General features: G+C 46.7%; 1 protein-coding gene across 2 annotated transcripts in view; it reads left to right on the top strand.

Annotated features, from left to right (window-relative positions):
- LRP1 (LDL receptor related protein 1) overlaps positions 1 to 21381 on the top strand; it is a 1298976-nt gene that overhangs the window by 503957 nt on the left and 773638 nt on the right. For both annotated transcript variants that reach the window (XM_085654639.1, XM_085654638.1), the window contains exons 31-33: positions 8790 to 8884; positions 9927 to 10076; positions 12939 to 13079. In XM_085654639.1, the coding sequence (XP_085510765.1) occupies positions 8790 to 8884; positions 9927 to 10076; positions 12939 to 13079 (386 nt within the window). The remainder of the gene's footprint in view (positions 1 to 8789; positions 8885 to 9926; positions 10077 to 12938; positions 13080 to 21381) is intronic.

Raw genomic sequence — 21381 nt, 5'->3', positions numbered from 1 at the left:
GGCCCCGCGGTCGCAAACTTCCGCCATTCGCCCCTTTCGTAGCCAAGGAAGGGGTGCCTCCTCACGTGCGCCTAACCACCAGCTGCAGAACCAACCTGCGCGCGGTCGCGGACGTGGTTTCCGCCGAGGCGGTTCTGGAGGACGACGAGGTCAGCCCACATCCACCCCGGCAGCATCCGCCTCAAAGCCTTCCTAGTCCGAGCTTTCAGGCCCATTCCACGCCAGTGGGCGGCAGAGTTCGCCATCACCTGCTCCACTGGCGGTCCATCACATCGGACAGGTGGGTGCTGCAAATCGTCCGAAGGGGCTACTCCCTCCCCTTCGAGACGACCCCTCCAGCCATGCCACCACAGCACCACCGTATCGAGGGGGATCATTTGAATCTTCTCCACGAGGAAGTTTCGGCCCTCTTGGCCAAGGGGGCCGTCGAGCGCGTTCCGAGCCCAGAAGTAGGTCGTGGTTGTTATTCCCACTACTTTCTGGTTCCCAAGAAGGGCAAAGGGGGCCTACGCCCTATCTTGGACCTCCGGAACGTCAATGCCTTCCTCCGGAAGGAAAGGTTCAAGATGTTAACTTTGGCTCAGGTTCTAGCTGCCCTAGACCCCGGAGACTGGATGGTAGCGTTGGACTTGCAGGACGCATATTTCCACATCCCCGTCCTGCCGGCGTTACCTGCGGTTCACGGTGGGCCAAGAGCACTTTCAGTTTACCGTGCTCCCCTTCGGCCTCACCAGTGCCCCTCGGGTGTTCACGAAAGTGATGGCGGTGGTCGCAGCTCATCTGCGCAGATCAGGGGTTCCAGTCTTCCCCTATCTCGACGACTGGTTGTTGAAGGCGAGCTCGCCCCAGACAGTCGTCTCCCACCTCCAGACTACGGCGGATCTCCTGCATTTGCTGGGATTTTCCATCAACGTGCCGAAGTCACACCTGAGTCCCTCTCAGAAGCTCCTCTTCATCGGAGCGGTTCTCGATTCGGCGCAGTTCCGGGTCCATCCACCGGAACAGCGGGTCCGGGATATACAGGCCCCGATTCCCATCTTTCGGCCTCTATCCTGGGTTTCGGTCAGGCTAGTGTTGCGGCTTCTGGGGCTGATGGCCTCCTGCATCCTACTAGTGCATCACGCCAGGCGGCGCATGCGGGCTCTGCAGTGGGACCTGAAGTTTCAGTGGGCCCAGCATCACGGCAACCTGTCCGACCATGTCTTGATCTCGGAGGGCACTGCACAGCAGTTGCAGTGGTGGCTCACGGACCGCGATTGGGTCAAGGGCAAGAGCCTCTCCCTTCCCCAACCGGAGCATGTTGTAGTGACGGATGCGTCCCTCCTGGGATGGGGTGGCCATATGGGAGAGGCGGAGATCAGAGGCCTCTGGTCTCCGGCGGAGTCTCGTCTCCACATCAACCTGTTGGAGTTGAGAGCGATCCGACTTGCACTGAAAGCCTTCCTTCCCTCTGTCAGGGGAAGTGTCGTGCAGGTGTTCACGGACAACACCACCGCCATGTGGTACTGCAACAAACAGGGCGGGGTGGGGTCGTGGACCCTTTGTCAGGAGGCTCTGCGCCTCTGGACATGGCTGGAACACCAGGGCGTCACCCTAGTGGTTCAACATCTGGCGGGCTCTCTGAACGCCAGAGCAGACGAACTCAGCCGCCGGTGCATGATGGATCACGAATGGCGTCTGAACTCCGAAGTGGCGCAAGGTCTCTTTCAGCAATGGGGAGAGCCTTGGTTAGATCTATTCGCCACCGAAGAGAACGCGCAATGTCAGCAGTTCTGCGCGTTGGAATTTCCAAGGCGGCACTCGCTCGGCGACGCTTTTCGTCACGAGTGGAGTTGCGGTCTGTTGTACGCCTTTCCGCCTATACCACTTCTGCCCAGAGTGCTGAAGAAGATCAGGCACGACCGGGCCCAAGTCATCTTGGTGGCTCCGGATTGGGCACGAAGGTACTGGTATCCCGAGCTACTCAGTATGTTGACCGATCCTCCGATACGTCTGCCCCTTCGGGAGGATCTTCTGTCGCAGCAGCAGGGGACGGTCCTCCACCCGAACCTGTCCAGCCTCCACCTCCATGCGTGAAGATTGAGCGGCGGCAGTTGATGCCATTTGACTTGCCTCCTGAAGTCTGTGATATCATTCTGGCTGCCAGGCGTCCCTCCCCAAAGACGGTATACGCCTGCCGGTGGAACAAATTTGTGGCATGGTGCACAGCAAAGGCTGTGGATCCCCTTTCCGCCCCTCTTTCTGAGGTTCTACTGTTTCTTCTTTCTTTGGCCCGGCAGGGCTCTGTCCTGGGCACCCTGAAAGGTTATCTTGCTGCCATCTCTGCCTTCTTGCGGCTTCCTGATCAGCCTTCTCTTTTCAAGTCCCCTGTAGTTACACGCTTTCTGAAAGGCATTACTCACACGTTCCCTCCTGTCCTTTTTGTAATGCCTCAGTGGGACTTGAATCTTGTTCTCACATTTCTAATGTGCGCTCCCTTTGAGCCTCTTCATAATTGTCCTCTTCGTCTGCTGACGCTTAAGACTGCTTTTCTGGTAGCCATCACCTCGGCTAGACGGGTGAGTGAGCTCCAGGCTTTATCTTCAAAGCCTCCTTTTCTCTCTGTTCATCCGGACAAGGTTGTCCTTCGGCCTCGTCCCTCCTTTCTTCCGAAAGTGGTGACTCCATTTCATCTTGGGCAGTCTGTCACCTTGCCCACCTTCTTTCCGCCTCCGCATCCTTCCAAAGAGGAAGAGAAGCTCCACCGTCTGGACCCAAAACGTGCGCTCTCCTTTTATCTGGACCGCACTAAGCAGTTCCGGGTGGACGACCAACTTTTCGTTGGATACGTGGGTGCTAAGAAGGGGAAAGCTGTGCACAAACGGACCATCTCTCGGTTGGTCGTTTTGTGCATCAAAATTTGTTATTCCTTGGCAAAAAAGGACCCTCCTGTTGGGCTGCGCGCCCATTCTACTCGGGCCACAGCGGCTACTACTGCTTTGGGACGGGGTGTCCCTTTGCAGGACATCTGTCAGGCGGCGACGTGGGCTTCGCTACACACGTTTGCCAGGCATTATTGCCTTGACAGCCAAGTCCGAAGGGATGGCTTCTTTGGCCGTTCTGTCCTCCAGGACTTTCTGGTGTGATCTTGGTTCGCAGACCCACCACCGGGGATGGAATTGCTTGGGTATCTATTCTAAGGTGAGGAATCTAACTAACGTGTTTCTTTCAGATGAACAAGTTACTTACCTTTGGTAACGATGTATCTGTAAGAAACATTAGTTAGTTAGATTCCTCACCGATCCATCCATCCTCCCCGTTCTGCGAACTGACATCTAGGGTTAAGGTTATCCTTTTCAGGCCCCTAGATTTTATTTTTGGCACCAGTGTCGGTCTTTGCATGGCTCTGCGTTCCTGGCGCGGAAAGCTATGTACAAGAACGGACATCAGCGCGCGAGGGCGGCGTCTAAGTACTCCGACGTCATTCCGGCGCACGACGCCGGACGCGGAGCCGCAGACGACGCCTAGCGACGCGCAAGGGGTATTGCTGACGAAAAATCTTCAGGATCCAGTCTGACGCCTGGGGATATTCTAAGGTGAGGAATCTAACTAACTAATGTTTCTTACAGATACATCGTTACCGAAGGTAAGTAACTTGTTCTTTTAGGGGAGGGGGGCTGCGTGGCCCCCCTCCTGGGCCACTTCTGGCCCCGAGAACCCCATCCCCGGGGCCGGCCCTATTCGTTGGGGACCCCAATCCCCCCATGGTCCCGCCGGCTCCCTGCGTCCTGCGGGAAGCAGGCATTGCTTTTCCCCAATTGGAGCTGCTGACATGCAGCTCCCCTTATGGTAGAGCAATTCTGCTTTGCTCCCGCCCTGTCATTGCAAACAGAAGTGTCCTGGGGGTGGGCACCCTGGGACACTGCAGGAGCCGGCCCTGGGGGGTGGCCGTCCACAGGGCCATCATTGGCCCCCCTCCCACTTACTGCAAAGCATCCCCAGGACTCTGGGTCCATGACTGACCCCCTATTCTGAATAAGGTGGCAGTCGAGGGGGTTGCGTGCTCCCCCGTACCTATTTCATCAAGCTCCGGGGAGGTGGCGGTCCCCGGGGCAAGTGTGGGGGGAGATTGGGGCATCCCCTCACTTTTTTTTCAACTGCCCCCGGGACCTGGCCCTCCTGGCGCTTGCTCCTGCGCGTGTTTTTTTTTATTTTCATCCGTATCCTCTGCGCATCCCGCGATTTAGAAAAAAAATGCATTTTTTGGCCCTGGGGTCCTTCTGGGACCCCCTGAGCAGGCCTAGGGGTTCAGGGTGTTTCTACCCTGCCCCCTTTTCCTGTTTTGCGCATTTGTTTTTTCTGTTTTCTTGTGCCTCGGCCGAGGCACACGATGGCTGCCAACACTTCCTGGTTTGGAGTGTTGACAGCCAATTAGCATGAAGCTCGTGGTCGGGAGGGTGCGCGGATCCACTGCGGCCATAGATATCACTATCTTTATTTCTTAATTTCTCTACTGAACGCATTTACACCATTTTTTTTAAGGTCGCTTTCTGAGCCAAGCAGTAGCTTGTGGCCAAATTTGGTGTAATTCCGTTCAGCAGTTTTTGCTATAACTGTGTCTAAAGTTTCCTATGGGAAATTGATTTTTTGACCTGTTTTGAATGCCTCAGGAACTACTGAACAGATTTACACCATTTTAAAAAAAGGTCTCTTTCTGAACCAAGGGCTACTTTTTTGCAAAATTTGGTGTAATTCCGTTCAGCAGTTCGGGCTGTAGCCTGTTCCAAAGTTTCCTATGGGAAAAAACATGGAGAAAACGCGTTTTGGGACCCCCCTTTTTTCTCGGCCCTAGCATGATGAATCACCCCCAAACTTTCGGGATAGGAGCTGACCGGAACGCCCCACCAGTTCTGAAAATTTCACGAAGATTCGTCATCCGGCGCCAAAGTTATTGGAACAAAAATGTTGAGAATTTCCTATGGATAATAGGTCCTAATATATATATATATATATATATATATGAGAAACTAAGGGCAAACCCCACCATGTCATACCAGTTGGAAATGGAAAAAAATTTAAACCTGTGGACAGCAAAACACCTGATAGATGAAGAAGAACGGAAATATCTATCAGTGGATTTCCCCAAACTTGCGACCATGTATTTTCTCCCGAAGATACACAAAGACTGCAAGACACCACCAGGAAGACCGATTTTATCGGCAAAAGGATCCCTTTTTGAACCCATGGCTAATTACATCGATCATTTCTTGATCCCACATGTAGTGAAACTAAAGTCCTATATTCGAGACACCACTGATCTCTTAAACAATTTGCGTGATGTGACCTGGCAAAACAATTTCCTGTTAATAACAATGGATGTAATTGCCTTGTATACGAACATTGATAATGATCTAGGCTTGAAAGCCATTAAATTTTTCCTGCAAGAAAGAAATATTCATTTCAAAGACCATAACGATATGTTATGTGACATGATTCTTTCCTGTCTCACTTGCAACATTTTTCTTTTTGGAGATGACCTTTATCGTCAAAAGAACGGGGCAGCCATGGGTTTTTCTTTTAGCCCAAGCTATGCTTGCCTAGTAATGGGCTGGTGGGAGCGAGAGGTGGCATGGAACAAACAATATGAGCGACACACAAACAAAATCATTAAATGGACAAGATTTATCGATGATTTATTGATAAAAAGGAACGGAAATGAGAAGGAATTCAGTGAATATTTTGAAATCCTCAACAACAGTGTCGCGAGCTTGAAATTCACATATGAAACCAATAAGGATAAGATCAACTTTTTGGATGCTACAATATACGTGAAGAATGGCCGTTTGGAATCAACCTTGTACTGCAAAAGCACAGCAACAAACGCCACCCTCGAAGCAACGAGCTTCCACCAGCCCTCTCTGGTGTCAAGCATACCCTACGGAGAATTTCTCCGCCTTCGTAGATTGTGCAGTGAGGAGGAAGAATGGAAGAAACAAAGCGCAGGCACAATCAACAGATTCCTTAAGAGAAAATACAATAAAAACACAGTAAAACAGTGCTGGAATAAAGCCAATCAGAAAACCCGGGAGGAGTGTTTGACACAAACCAACGATTCAGAAACTATGGATGAACCAATAAAACTAATTTTGGATTACACTTTGGAATCTAAAGAGATTGTGAATATAATCCAAAAAAATTGGAAAATACTACAACTGGATGGGACTGTGGGAAAAATAATGGGACCTCACCCAACAATAACTTACAGGAGAGCTCCAAATTTAAAAGACAGATTGGTGCATAGTCATTTTAAATCAAATAAAGCACAAACAACGTGGCTAAAGAAAACTGGCTTCATCAAATGTCAAAACTGTAAGGTGTGCCAAATTGCTAAACCCTTAAGTGAGATCACAATGGCAAACAAAAAAACTTGGAAAATCAAACAACTAATATCTTGTAAGAGCCAATACACTGTTTACATCATTGAATGCCCCTGTAAATTAAAATATGTGGGAAGTACCATCTGTGAATTAAAGAAAAGAATTTTGGAACACACGAGGGCTACCAAAAACAAGGACAAAAATAACGCGGTAGCGAAGCATATGGAAACACACCACAACAGCAATTGGAAGTCATTAAAGTTTTTTGGAATAGAAACTGTACCAATCAACACACGAGGAGGGAATCGGGAGAGACTACTAAGACAAAAGGAGTCACAACATATTATCAACTTCAGAAGCATGACCCCATTCGGTCTGAACCAGTCTGAAGAACTGTATATACATCTTTAGACAGCAACACAAATATATTGATTGTTCTCAATAACACTGTTATATACCTGTATACATGGTTATTTTGTGCAAATTTTTTTTGAAATTTATAATGAATATTATGGCCTAATTTTGCAGCCCTGTTTCTAAGATGTAGGCCCACCAGAGGGCACAGAGCAATGTCGACCCATTAGAGGGCATTTATTTACAATGTGATTGTGTCATTGAAACATGGGACTCTAACGAGCCATGGAAAATTACTTTATTTTTGAATCAAAATAATGTTGCGCAACATTGGCATTGCAATTATTTTATCGTTATGTTAATATTCAGCCTTTCGTTTAAAATCCAGATGATTTCACAAGTAAATGTTGGTTAATTAACGGGACTACATTTCCCAGAAATCCGGGGCTTCTCAACCACCCCGCACATGACAGGAAAGGAGGGTATGATAACTTCCTGTCTTTAGTTTGTTTAAAAACACTTGATTTGAATGAGAGATTTAACCGTGAGCAAGTCAGCGGACGCTGACGAAACGCGTTGGTTTCTCTTTTGCATCTCGGAACCTGTGGATGATTTTTGAATAAAGTATCAAGGATTACTACAACTCGCTGGAGTGCGACCCTGTTTTTTCTTTCAACCTGGGAGAAAAATTGTTGAGATATATATATATATATATATATATATATATATATATATATATATATATATATATATATATATATATGTGTGAGATATTCAGCTTTTGGACATTAGTGGCAGGGGGATCTTCCTTTGTTTCATTTTCAAATTGCATCTAATGCCAGGCAAAAAGTGGGAATGACCACGTAGAAAAGGGGCACTTTTTTACAACCAGTATTACCATTTGTTGTTTTAAAAACTTACTGCTTCCTTTTAAGTTTCCCCTTTCGATGCATTTCTAACCATTTTAATGAATGACTTTTTGGTTGAATTAATTTCAATTGAACATTGTTTTGAACAAAAAGTTAAATTGGTAAATGTGATTAGACTTTCCAGATGAGAAATCACTAACAACAGGGTGACAAGTCTTAGATCTATATTAATCACCAATAGAAATGCTGAATATCCTGAAAAGTTTGTTTCAGGGTGCCTTTTGTAAAAGATTTATAAGGTTCTACTGGTGCATTCAGTTGCAGTGAAGACTCTGCGACTATTGGTTCTAAATATCTGCAAACTATTTTCAGGGGCCCACTGCTGAAAATGCATAACATCTAATTTAACATTTCTAATCGTAAACAGTTATTGAAGCTTGACTGTTATGAAAAGCCCTTTGTGTCTAAAGTGATAGAAATAAGCCTTAGATGTACAGAATTGTTAATGATGTATGGACCCTGTGACTCCAGCTTCCCAGGGTCATGCAATCATAAAGGGGGAAACCTGAACTGCTCTCTGTAAGGGACAGTAAACTTCCTTATTTAGAATAGTATTTATATTTATTATGGTTGACTTTTCCCACATCACTGTGGCATAGATCTGTCTTTAACTCCAATTAAAAACCGATTGGAATTTGTCAAGTTCAAGAAGTCTTTATTTCGAAATATTTCATCATAAAAGACATTATCATATATAAAAAAAACACATTAAAACGTACACCAAGATAACATCTGATTAAAAACAACGTTTAAAACCTACAACGTAAGTAGAATAAAATATCATAGTTAATTTCTAAGCCATCAGAACAGATCATTAGAGGGGCCTCCCACTGAGATTTGTTTAGCCCTCAAAAACCATACCCAGCCCAAGAATTTTGATACAGCTATAACAATTGGTTGACTTGTGTCCGATTTGAGAAGTCTTAGGGCCTCGGAACCAACCCGTATTGACATGTTACGGCAAATTTGTTTGAGCCATTTGGCCCGAGGAGCTGCATAGACCGGGCATTCGAAGAATATATGGGCTATCGATTGCTTGCATTCGAAGGCATAGACCGGGCATTCCATTTGTTTTGGTTGCTGACTTGGACCTAATCACAGTTTGTACCTTAATTCATGTAACTAACACACATAATTCTATCATCCACAGGAAGCTTTACTGGACAGATGGGGACAACATCAGCATTGCGAACATGGACGGCACAAATCAGAGTGTCCTGTTCACTGGCCAGAGAGGACCTGTTGGTATGTTTGTAGAGAAGCCACTAGTTCAGAGAAGGTGGCAGATAGGCAAGCCACAGCTTAGGCTGGTACACTGCATTTTGTCAATCTGGATCGTATGCTCACATTAGGTAGAGGTGAATGATGTATTCAAGTTGCTAAATTCCTTCCTTTTGCATATTGCTTACTATTTCTTTTTGAGACCATCCAGTGTCTGTTTTATAACCCTTCTTTCATGTGTTTTGGCTTATGCAGACACATTGTCAATTGTTGGGCTAGCCTCAATCCCAGCAGTGTTATAGTACCTTTTTCCAGATGGTCTATGAGGTGATAGGAAAAGACAGGCATGAGATATGCATGGATGGTCGACAGGAAACTCTTTGGGAACCCGGAGATTAGGTCATAGCCAGTTATGCTGGCATTAGCAGTTCCTGGAAAAAATAGGCACCAAAATATCTCAGGCAGGACATCTTTAGCAGAACACACATGTGCCCTTGATTTGAATGCTTCACTTCATTTTGCTTTCCGTGGCAGTTGTCTGTGGCCTTATTTAATTCCAAGTTTGACTGCAGTAATGCTGTTCCCTGTGTGCACCCTGGCCCAGCTTTAACGTATGCAAAATACCTCAGAATGGCTAATTGTTTGGATTAGGCCTATGGGGTAAAGTGCCCCACCTAAGCAGGTCTTGCATTGGCTAATTGTAGTGGGGAGAATGGGGGTTGAAGCATTTACTTTGACCCACAGATGTCTCTATAGTGATGTCTTCAGTTATTTGACCCACAGGATCTTGTCACACTCATTACTGCTCACATTGTTTTGTTATTTTTGCAGTCCTAGGCAGGTCTCAAATAACTTGAAACTTATTTGTGTGCAGGCTCTAGAACTTTTTCTTTCCCAAGCCATCTGTGACAAATATCCTTGACCGTTTTTATGAGAAACAAATAAAAAGTTGGCCTTTGTGAAAACCTCTGGGTTTTGATTTTCTTGCTATGAATCACTGTCATGCCCAGATACTGTTCTGTTAGTGAGTTGTGCTTAGTAAATAAATGATCTCTCTTGTCCTCAGGCCTTGCCATTGACTTCATAGACCTGAAGCTCTACTGGATCAGTTCAGGCAATGGGACCATCAACCGATGCAACCTGGATGGGAGTGAGTTAGAGGTGATTGACTCCATGAAGAGCTACCTGACTAAAGCAACCGCCTTGGCAATCATGGGTAAGGAGCCTTGACCCAGTTGTACGCAGGAATGTCCAGCAATGTTTGTAAAGAGTGTCATATTGAAGCTGCACTTGAGATCAGATGTGACAGCACGTTTAGGGGCATCGTCACAACCTGCAGTGATCTTGTGACCTGTCATTATTTAGTTAGATTAAATCATGATTTATTACTTACCCTATTTCTGACCAATTTGGAATCAGGTCTTGGATCTTTAGGAAAATAAACTAAATCCTTCACAATCTGTTATCCAGTCTCTTTCATTGTGTAAACAGCCAAAGAATGTACTGAATGGGATATCGTTCAATTAGGATCAGGATCTTCCTGTTTAAAATCTAGACACCGATGCATCTCTCCAGATATGGGGAGCTCACGTGGGACACTGGCAAACCAAAGGAATACTGTTGGACAAAGAAAAGACCTACCATATTAGACTTCTAGAATTGAGCTGTTTATGTCGCTTTGAAATCTTTTCTCCCGTTCATAACACCAAATTCCCTTCTTGTTCAGCCAAACAATACAGCAACAATCTATTATCTGAACAAGCAAGGAGGAACTCACTCAAGACACCTATCCCTCGCATCTCCACCCATATGGAACCGGTTAATATCCAGACATTTGACAATAACGGCTGTTCACATTTCAGGTATTCAGAACATACAAGCAGACTCACTCAGCTAAATATTTCAATAAAACCATAACTGGGTTCTAAACAACGAGGTCTTGCAAGACGTTTTTAAACACAAAGGCTATCTACAAATAGATTTCTTAGCAGACTTAAGCAGCAGAAAATGCCAATGAGTCTTCTAGCCTTTTTCACAGTAAAAACGACAATTGCCGGTTTCTACTGTTGGAATATGGTAAATTACATGTTCCACTGTCTTAACATCCAGCACTCTACTCTAAGGCTTGTTAGGCCTGCCTTAGGGGTGACTTACACATATCAGAAAGGGAAGATTTGGCTTTACCATGGATTTAAATGGCAAAGTCGAGTTAGCAGTTTGCAACTGCCCTTCTAGTCGGCAGTGGCAGACTTGGAGCCATGGTTTACATTTGTCACACCCAAGGTGGCACAGTCAGTTCTGCAGTCCCAGAGGTGACCCTCTAACCTACAGGCTCTGGGTTCTATATACTAGGTACCATATACCAGGGACTTGCAAGTAAGGTATCTTATGGCAATTGGGTACAAGCCAATCATACGTACTCCGTTTTACTGTCTTGCACTGAGGTCTGGTTAGCAGAACTCATTGCACCACATGTCGAAATACCAGTAGCATAAATCCAACATCTTGGGGGATAACAATATAAAAAGAGACATTTTCTTACAGGCTATCAGTTTGATATTAGTCGTCTGATACGGCCATTTGAGTGAGTTGTCGGCTTATCACTCTCATAAAACAAACCTTACTCCTGACATTATAATAGTCTTGTGTCCCCGTGTAAGTCTGTGGCTTTTGATAATGGTCCGTATCATCAAATGCTTCACTCCCACCCTCCACCATAGCCATCTCTCCCACACTGTGTCAAAACTAATCTTTAAGCAAGATATAGTAAATGTAGCATAACAAATAATGAAAAAAGCAGTCCTTAAGGGCCTGGCTTGCAGGCTTAATAGGATGTTCACGGCAGTGGCGGCTGCTAACGATCAGGGTTGGTAGGGCGGGGCTGGGGGGGGAGGGTATTGAAAAAAAAAACCACTTATCTGGGTCTCCCACCCCCCCCCCCCCCCCTCTCTCCTCAGTCGTCTGCCCTCTGTCCGCAAAGCAGGAAACACACAGGCTCCCAGACTCCCGTAGCCACTGCGTGACAGGTGCGTTGTGATTGGTCTGAGCCCCGTGGTTCGACGCTCAGACAGGGGCTGGGAGGCCATGTATGTTCTCCACCCAGGCTGTGCGGTACTGCAAAGTGCGGACGATTGGCAGGCCCAAGACGCTCAGCCAAACCTTCATGCGCACTTACAAAGTGCCCACCACTCCTTCCCCTGCTCTGGCCAGCCCGCCTCCCACCTAAGCCAGTACAGAACAATAAAATGATAATATTGATCATTTTATTGTTCCGTTTTGAACTGCTCAGAGAGCAATCGGGCGACGCTCATCTGCCCTTGCGGAGGAGCTGCTGCTGGTTCACCAACATCCTTATCAGCATGGGGAAGCATCTGGGTCACTGGTCTTTGGGATCCAGGCCACGGCCTGCTGGGGTATCTCGGAGTTTGTCATTTCATATCGTCATCCGAGGCATTGGGAAAATAAAGGGGGAAAAGAGAGGGGATATACTACACTCTCATATAGAGGCGTGAGGGCCTGCTGCCGATTCATTCAAAATGCAGCTCAAGAGTATCAAGATAAACAGTCACAAGGGGCCAAGCCCCTGTCAGAGCTTTTAAATATCAATCATCCTCTAGGCATTTCGCAGTTGCTCTCTTTCACGGTTGAGTCTTTCTGTGTGCTGCGCTCTTGGCATTGGGCATAGGGGGCTTCTCCCAAGCTGATGATCCATTGTGTTGATCAGGACCCCCTTATTCTGTGTTCGAAGATGGATCTGGTATTCCCAATATTTTGCGGGCCTCTTCCAAGTGACGTGTGACGCAATGTTTTCCTCATAGGTAAAAAGAATTTGGCTCGCTAGTTAAAAACTCACTTCAGTCTCCATTATCTCATGTACACAGAAACTTGTATATAATTTAGTCCCATCATCTTATACATATTATTCTAAAAATATACCCATCATTTTGAGCCATTCAGGAATGGGTCAATGTGTTGCTGGATATCTTACAAGCCAGGGAAAGTAATGGATATGTGAACCTCTTTGTGGCAATGCAGTATTTGGGTTGACACTGATGCATCTTCTCTGCTTCTCCTGTAGGAGACAAGCTGTGGTGGGCAGACCAGGCCTCGGAGAAAATGGGGACCTGCAACAAGAAAGATGGCTCAGACGTGCAGGTGTTACGGAACAGCACAACACTGGTCATGCATATGAAGATCTATGACCGAAGCATGCAGAATGGTGAGTGCGGCTGCATATATCACTCTTTTTGTTTCACATAGGAGTTTCTCTGTGTGTGTTTTTTTTTAAATACAACACTTTATTGGCATTTGAGATAGTAGAACATAGTGTTTAACACTGTAACTTGGGTGAGACAATAACAGCAAAGTATTATTTGCTATAGGAATTTGATAACACATATCTTTGCTATTGGGAAGGTATCCGGGAAATCACTAAACTAGACCTTACGGCTAAGAAAACGAGTCAGTTTCCTTCTGATCATGTAGGCAGAGGGAAAGTTAACTTAAGCCAAAATATCTCCAACACAGAATCAGAATTGTTGCATGCATGTAGGAGCAACCCCATGTCTTACAAATTGGTGCCTCAATCAGCGAACCTCTGTCCTTACCCCACCTGCCCCCATATTCATTCACCAGCCCATAGCATATTTACTGATCTCCACTCTTTTGCCAAAATAAAGCTCAGGTTGAGCAATATGTGTGTAACTTTTCCAAGGTGGAGGATATTCAGTAAATGGAGCACTTATGTAGAGTAAAGTTCAATTGGGAAACCTTGTCTAATTGAGCTGGCACAAGTGTTTATTATACCCAATGAAGATAGTTCATTTGAAATAGATGATGATCATGGCACCCAGTTTCCCTGGGTGCTATCTTGACACCATTCCTCTTCTGCCAAGTCCTCTACGTCACTTTTCCAATTTTTAGGTCTCGCCTGCGTGGGTTGCGCACATGCGCAGTCTCGCTGGCGAGATTTAAGGATTTAGAGGGAATTCTGTAAAGGGCTTAAAGCCCCGCTCCTCTTTCCCATTGGCCAGCATCACCGTTTATGCTAAACGGTGGCCAGCCATTGGGAAAGAGCACTGCCTGACGTAGACTTTTCCACTTTTCGGCCGGCCCACTTGGACGGGCTCGTCTGCCTTCCTCCCGACGTAAAAGCTTTCTTATCTTTATGGGGCCATGTGTTTCAAACACATGGCCCCATAAAGACAAGCGGCTACCTTTGCCAAAGCCTAGAGCTTGTTTTGCTCGCCCTACCCCTGTTTGTTTCTTGCTCGCCCTCCCCCTGTTTCTTCTTTTTGCCCCGCCCCTCGGGAGCAGTTCTAGTGCTGTGATCTCTAACCCCCCCCACCCACCGAACCCCTCAGTCACACGGTGGGGATGAAGTCCTTCGATTCTGGCCTGCAGTACAACCCGAAGACCGAGGTAAGTGCTTTATTCCCTCGGTAGTCAGCCTGCCTTCTCCTCCCACTTTGGGTCCCGGTTCAGGGTCGTGTTCAGGCAGTGGTGGTTTTCGGAAGGAGTACTTGATAAAGAGTCCTCTGTTGGGGATCAGTGTGGTCAGGGTTCGTGAGAGGCAGGGGTGGTAAAGAGATGCAGATTGCATGTGGCTGGTGATAAGGTGTGTGAGGTTCTCAAGTGTCGTCTTACACACTGCCCTGGAGCAACGCTCCCTGTAAATATGCACATACCATGAATGAAGAGGAGGGGGGTGCTCGAGTTGCGCCGCTGACAGTGACCTCGGTGCAAGGGGCGGATTACCGGGCACACACGTTATTACTTTCTGCTGTTTGCTTAATTTGAGAATACACCTGTCAGTCGCATCAAATGTGACTTCTTTGTCTACAGCTTGACGCTCGTCTGTTTGGTATGTTTCTGTAGCGCTAACCCAGCTACGTCGAATGCACTTTAAAATGATAGAAAAAACAAAATTATGAAATTCGCCATTTAAAGGTAGTCAGTCACCTAACCACTGTAAGAGAACTCCTTTAAAAACACTACACCATACTTGCCGAGATATTCGAAATGCTGAATTAGTCACTGGGCAAAACCCAGCAGAATTGCAAGGATAACTTGCTTTTAAGGTGAGCTAGCATTTTTGGAAAGTCTTGCTTTTGTGACTGCCGTTTTTGCTTCCTCTGGCTTAGCACTCATCATTATTGCTCCAAAGCTTTTATATAGTGCTCCACACACCTCTGTTTCTAAACACGGTAAAAATGCGTCATTATAACCCAGGTTTAACCTTACTCAGTGTACCCACCTTGGAAGGATGGGAGGATCCGTTTACTATGTCCCTTTTAAAAGCGACCGCGGTATTTGCGAGTTAGATCTATTCCCCACTTGTCAATTTGTAAGTCCCTCTTTTATAATGGGAAGGGTAAAGCTGCAATTCCCAGCATTATAGGAGCGTAAGGACTGGCTGAGCGTGACAGGGGAGCCGTACACACGGCGGCACGTTGTGGAGAAGGCTCGGCGATGCCAGGCCATATCGCTTTCGTTAAATGCCGACTGCTGCATTCAGGCAATGTGTGCCAGAAATGACTACAACATTGACACTCTGGATCCAGGGCGCATTGAAGGAGCTTGTAGTGACTAAAAAATGTACAGTTTGATAACCACATGCCAGCCGAGTAAAGCAGCCTGGGTGACGTTTGATTTCCAGGATTGTGCTATATGAAGCGCCTAATACAGTGGTGCGTAGATAGCGGGGCTGTCCTTCTTGGACTGTGCACGTGTTTATAGCCATGAAGATCTACGGCTGATACCACTTGAAGTGGACTTTATTTTGCGGTTAATTTCGCTCAGTGCAGTGAGGGACAAAACCTAAAATTAACCCAATGTTTCATTTGATAAGGAAGAAGAGAGACTCCATTGAATGGAAGTTTTGTCCCAAAGCTGCAGTATAATTGAAGCAGCGTTTATTTATCTTGTGGTTGTAGTTTTTGTAGCTTGTATCACAAACTATAGAAATATATCAATTCAAATTCATACTCTTAAAAGATGCATGCTTCACAGCGCTGTACACCACTAGCAGTCCATTTGGATATATTTGTTAAACTCATTGTAAGGACGTGTGGCCTGGCTGCTGTCTGCAACAGGGTCACGAGTTACTTCCCAACGCGGACACCTGCTGTGACCTGTGGGCCACGTGCTCCAATTCCGGCCAGGACAACTCCGACTTCCATCCTTCTCAGTTAAGTGAGTTTCATTATATTGGGGAGAGTAACAACTTTGTCAACACGTAGTGGCTGCAAAAACAGTGATATTATGATGTGAGGCCCCATTACACAAACAAAACAAGCATTGAAAATGCAATAGGTCTTGCCTTTGATTAAGTTAAAGCCATTTGCTTTGCTAATGGTATTGTATAGCAAAGCTAATGGCTTTAACTTAATAAAAGGCGAGACCTATTGCATTTTAAATGCTTGTTTCCTTAAAGATACAAAGCAGTCTGTGGTGTTAATGATCAGAAACCTGTATTTTTTCTGTGACACCCCCTTGGTCTTGAGGTGCTCTGTGGTAAGTTTAACTTGCACTGTTCTGAAGCCCAGACTTACTTATGAGCTTGGAAGTTGAGACCCCAGAGTTGATATTCAATGCACAGCTCTTGATGTCATTTTTACTGCCAAATGTCCCCAAGGCTCGGTATGCCTTAGGAGGGCGTGGCTTCATCCGTCATCATCCTGCAGACGACTACACTTCAACAGCACACCAACAACTCTATCTGATTTGGCTTTACCTGAGGCATTGGTAGATATCGATCCTGACTCCTGGCGACGCTTTGGTGCTGAGGTATATCGCCCAATGGAAACGCTGGGCCCGCGCAGCGAGGTCGGCCAGGATCGGCCATTCTCCTCTACTACCTGCTCCACACCGCCTGCAGGACGCCGGAGGATTCCGCGCTGAACCGACGGGTGAGTGCCTTTGCCGCTGCGGCGTCCTGCCACAGGGCTGGGGGTCCGCGAGCTGCACCGCCCATGCAGGGCCACTGCGACTTTGGTGCCATGTGTCTCCCATCCTGTCGCATTCTCAGGCTGACATAGGCGCCCGGCAACGGGAGCGGAGTTCCCCCCCGCGACTCCCCATTGTAGTAGCCCCAGGCTGGCACGCGCTCCCTGCCTTTTCCCTCTTCGAGCTGTGCGGGGTGCTCGGACCTTGCCGCCTTCGGAGCCTGGTGTCTGGCGCCCCTCCTGCTCCTCAGGGGTTCCGGGCCCTGTGCCCTAATTTACAAAGCCTTCTCCATTGGGCTGGCTGCTCACAGTGGTGCATCGGCCCTGCTCGACTATTCTTGGATGAGAAGTTTCACGGGGAGCCCTAAACTTGCACGCTTCTCCTGCTGTCTCTCCCTGCGAACCTCCACGCCCCCTCCTCACTGTCCCCATTACTGGTGACTGGTGCTGCTCCCGTTTCTGGGTCGTGCCTGGCCTTGGAACTCCTTTACTGTTTCACTCTGCACTTGGGCCTGCTCCCCCTCACAGGCCAGCCCTGTCTTAGCCCGTGGGCCTGTAGTGTGACAGCTGGACTCCGCCACAGCATAGCCCCTGGGCGGTGATCCTGCACCCAGTGAGTTTTTCCACTGTGTTTTCTTTGGGTTTCCGCTGGCTCTCTACTCCTCGCACATTTCGATGGTGGCGGCTTCTTGGTAACTACCTGGACCCCGCGTGGTGCGCAATGAGATCCTCTGTGCTTACTTCCTCCTCTGGCACCTGCCCGGCCCCGCCACCATTGACCCTGCTGTGTGGGCCTCACGCTGGGTGTCTGACAAACCTCCTTGTGGAACCTGCGTGCTCTCCTGGCACCCTCTCCGCCCTCGGATCAGGGGGGGGGGCGCTATTACTGCATCTCCTAGCTGTGCTGCCATCCTGGTGCACGCGCCATCGGCCACACCTCCTTGCCGCCCTTCCGGTCCCATTGCTCTTGGTGGTCGGCTTCAGCTGCCCCCCAGTACTGGGGTCTTGGCCATCTGTACTGCTCTGTCTACTTTTGCTGTGGTGGGGTGGCCTGCCCGCCGCGTCCTTTGCCACTGTTCCTCTTGGTTGCTCTACCACCCTCTTGTTCCCTGGTGGTGTCTTCTGTTTGGGTCCGACCGCCATGGGGAGGACTGACCCTAAGCAGCCCAAAATCACCTTCGACCAGCGCAGATTGACTCACCAGGATGGTGTGGGTTCGGACAGTGGTGACCCTGCGCTGACGCTGACCTGAAGGCAATTATGCTTGAAGTAAAGTCAACGGTCACTGGAATCGCGGCCCAACTGGACCAACTCTCCGCCCGCCTGGACTCGGTAAAGGCCTGTGTTGACTCCCACGACAATCACCTCCTCCACGTGGAGTCCGGGGGCTCGGACATTGAGGATACCGTCACTCAGGACCATCAGAAGCTGCTGCAGATGGACAAAATACAGGACATCATTCGGAATAAAAATGAGGATTTGGAGGCGCGTTCCCGTCGGAGCAATCTCCGCATCACTGGTGTACCAGAATCCACCAATATCTCCTGCATGGAAGATTTCGTGGAGCAACTTGTCCAGGAATTATTCGGTGACATTCTCTCCTCAGTTTTCCTTGTTGAACTCCGACTGACCTAATTCCTAGCTGTCATCTTGTGGATGAATCTTCCTGCAATCTGCCCTGACATACAGCCTCATCGGATACTTGGCCCAGGAAGGTATGCAACCGGCATACAATTACTACTGCCCTGCCCTGGGGCCCTAGAACACCCCCATAAAACTTGAGTTTAGATGTAGAATGAACAATAAAGGGGCACTTCTAATGTTTTTCTTCTGCCAGCATTTGTTGTCTTTTCAAAGCTAGACTGTCAAATATTATGTATGCCTTTAGTGAAGTGAGGTTATTGGCCGAAACTCCTTCTCTAAAAATTGTTCCAGCATCACTGATCTGGTCTTTCGGACAGCACAAGCAGCCAGAATGCTCCTCACTTGCTGTAGCCTTGTTACTACAGTGACCGGGCATTATTTCATATGTCCTCGGGATTGTAGTGCGCGTGGCAAGAGTCCCTTCCAACCTTAGGTTGGCTGTCTTGAAGCAATTTGGTTTTCTAGTCAGATTTGGGATTCTCACCTCTGTAGCAGTTGGTGGTTTCCTATATAGCCTTCCCCACTGGTAGGGACACAGAAGTAGTGTTGGGTTATCCTTTGATCCTTAACTAGTGACATGTCTGCTCTGAGCAGCTGAAGGCATCCTGTATGGTCAGCGTGGTGATGTGTGCTGTGAGCAATATTCAGTGTTTGCAATCTGTGTGGTTAGTGTAGTGAAGTGTCTGAGCAGCTGATGCTATTCTGCATACTTGGTCTAGTGGTATGTCTGCTGTGAGAAGTTATCGGCATTTGGTATTTCCATTCTAGTACTATGCTTCGGGGCGCATCTGGAGGAAGAAGGCATGGCAAGTCTAGTTAAATGTGCCTTCTATGATCAGCTAATGAAAATCAGTATGGTCACCCATCTGTGCAGCTCATGCCAATTCTCAAGGTGCATTTAGTTATAGGTCTCTATCTGAGGTATTAGTCGGCAGCCTGTATAGCAAGCCTAGCGAGCTGAGCAGCTGCTAGGAATAGGTACTGCCAGTCCGGTGATGTCTGCTTTGAGCAGCTGACTGCACCATTGAAAGCTGCTCCACTGGTATGTATCCTCTCAGGAGGTGTAGGAATGCTCGATCACTGGTCTGATTGTCGGACCCGTGTAGGCAAATCTGTAAAGCTGGTTAGTTTCTGTTATGTTCTAGCAGCGTGTGTCTACTTTCGGGACTTGATGGTATTGTATTCTGTGGCCTAATGATTCGCCAGCGTAGCTGTGTCGTGGTATTCCTTGTTGCCAACCTTTGTTTTTACACAAGACGGCTGTCTATGAAGCAGTGCACCAATTTAGGATGTATTGCAGCCTTTGAAAAGCTTTGTGATGCTTGTCTGGCTTTGTTTTACAACTACAATAGTGTGTTATTCTGTGTGGCAGCCTTCAGGACGTCAAATCTCTGCAGTTAGCATGTCGGTGAAAGCTGCACAACTGATACTGACGGAACAATGGGGATTATATGTGATGTGTTCATAATTAGATACACAAAGACTGTCCGGAATACAAGATTACACCAAGCACCATAAAATGTTAAGAAGCTGACAGTAGTAGAGAGGAAGACGACTATAGGCGGTGACTTGAACTCAGATTATCAGAATTCTTGCACAAAGGAAGCTCCATTCTGTGAAATGTGCTTTCACAACACACAGATTACTGCTATTCTCTCTATTCTGCTTTCTATGTATTATTTCCACGCTCTTATTTGTAATTCCTTTTAATTCTTAATTCGGTTCTACTTATTACTCCCTTTTGTTACTTTTCATTGTTTCTTCCATCGTTCCATATCGCCCCTTTCTTCTCTGAATTCATCTTTTTTAGCCTGAGCTGCTTCTTTCTATTTTCTTCTTACCTTTTTTCCTCTGCTTTTCAGCTCTTTACTTTTTTCTCTTATGGTTTCATTTGCTCCTTTTACTTAATCATTCTTTGTTTTTCTTTTTATTATTCTCTTTTTTCACTTTATATTTTTCGGTCTTGTTTATGTTCCCATTCATTCGTTAATTGCCTTCTTTAAACCTATTTTTAAATGTCGGCTACTGACAACTTCAGCTGCATCTTGGCTGACTTATGGTTTCCAATGCATGGCTTGGGATCAGGTCCATGCTCATGATGCAGTGTCTTTTTCTGTCTAGCTCTGGTGTCTCTTCTCGATGTAGTGCCTTTTCTCCCAATTCTTCAATTTGTCCCATAAGGATCCTTTCTGACCCACAGTGTTTTGGTTAAAGATTTCTATCCTTCTACTTCTACCTTGAGTGGGACCTTTTTTTATCTATGTATCAGTACTTCATTGGAATGCAAGAGTTTTCTTGGTCTCTCACCAGCTTATTTTTCTTATCACTTCTTTACGGAAACCATACAGTTAACTTTAATTTATTTGCTGTTTTAAAAAGGGCTGCATGCATCACTACTCGGGCTCACACATGCATTACTACGGACACATGTGTGTGACAGCACGCGTTATGACTCGGTGTGTTCATGTGACGTGACACAATCGTATGTATACATGAATAGTGATGCATTCAATCGCATTGGTGGCCTTCTTGGAATGGTTTTCAATTAAAATAAAATTGATTGCAAGATTGCCAGCTATGTGTATGCACACGTTTACCTGCAAATGGCAAAAAGCATTGGAAAAGCAAACAGCTCTGTCTTTTGGATCCAAGACCTATTCAATGTATATACGTGTTTGCTCTGTATTTCTGACCATTCTCTTGCTTTTTTTTCCTTTATTTTATAACTCATCCCATTTCTCACCTTCTTTTGTCCTTTCTTTGTTTCTTTATGATTTGCATTATTTCTTTTTTATTTTGCTTGCTCTTTCCTTTTTTCACTTCTCCCTTACTTGCTGCTGCTTGGCTTCCTTTTCTTTCTTCCTTCTCTCATTTCTCTGCCGACCTAGTTCCTTCGCTGTTTGCTTTTATTTTTCTTTCCTCCTCACCCTG

Source organism: Triturus cristatus, chromosome 4_1 (assembly GCF_964204655.1).
Source record: "Triturus cristatus chromosome 4_1, aTriCri1.1, whole genome shotgun sequence".
NCBI lineage: Eukaryota > Metazoa > Chordata > Amphibia > Caudata > Salamandridae > Triturus > Triturus cristatus.
The sequence above is the reverse complement of the archived record's forward strand: the minus strand, read 5'-3'. Positions and strand labels throughout refer to the sequence as shown.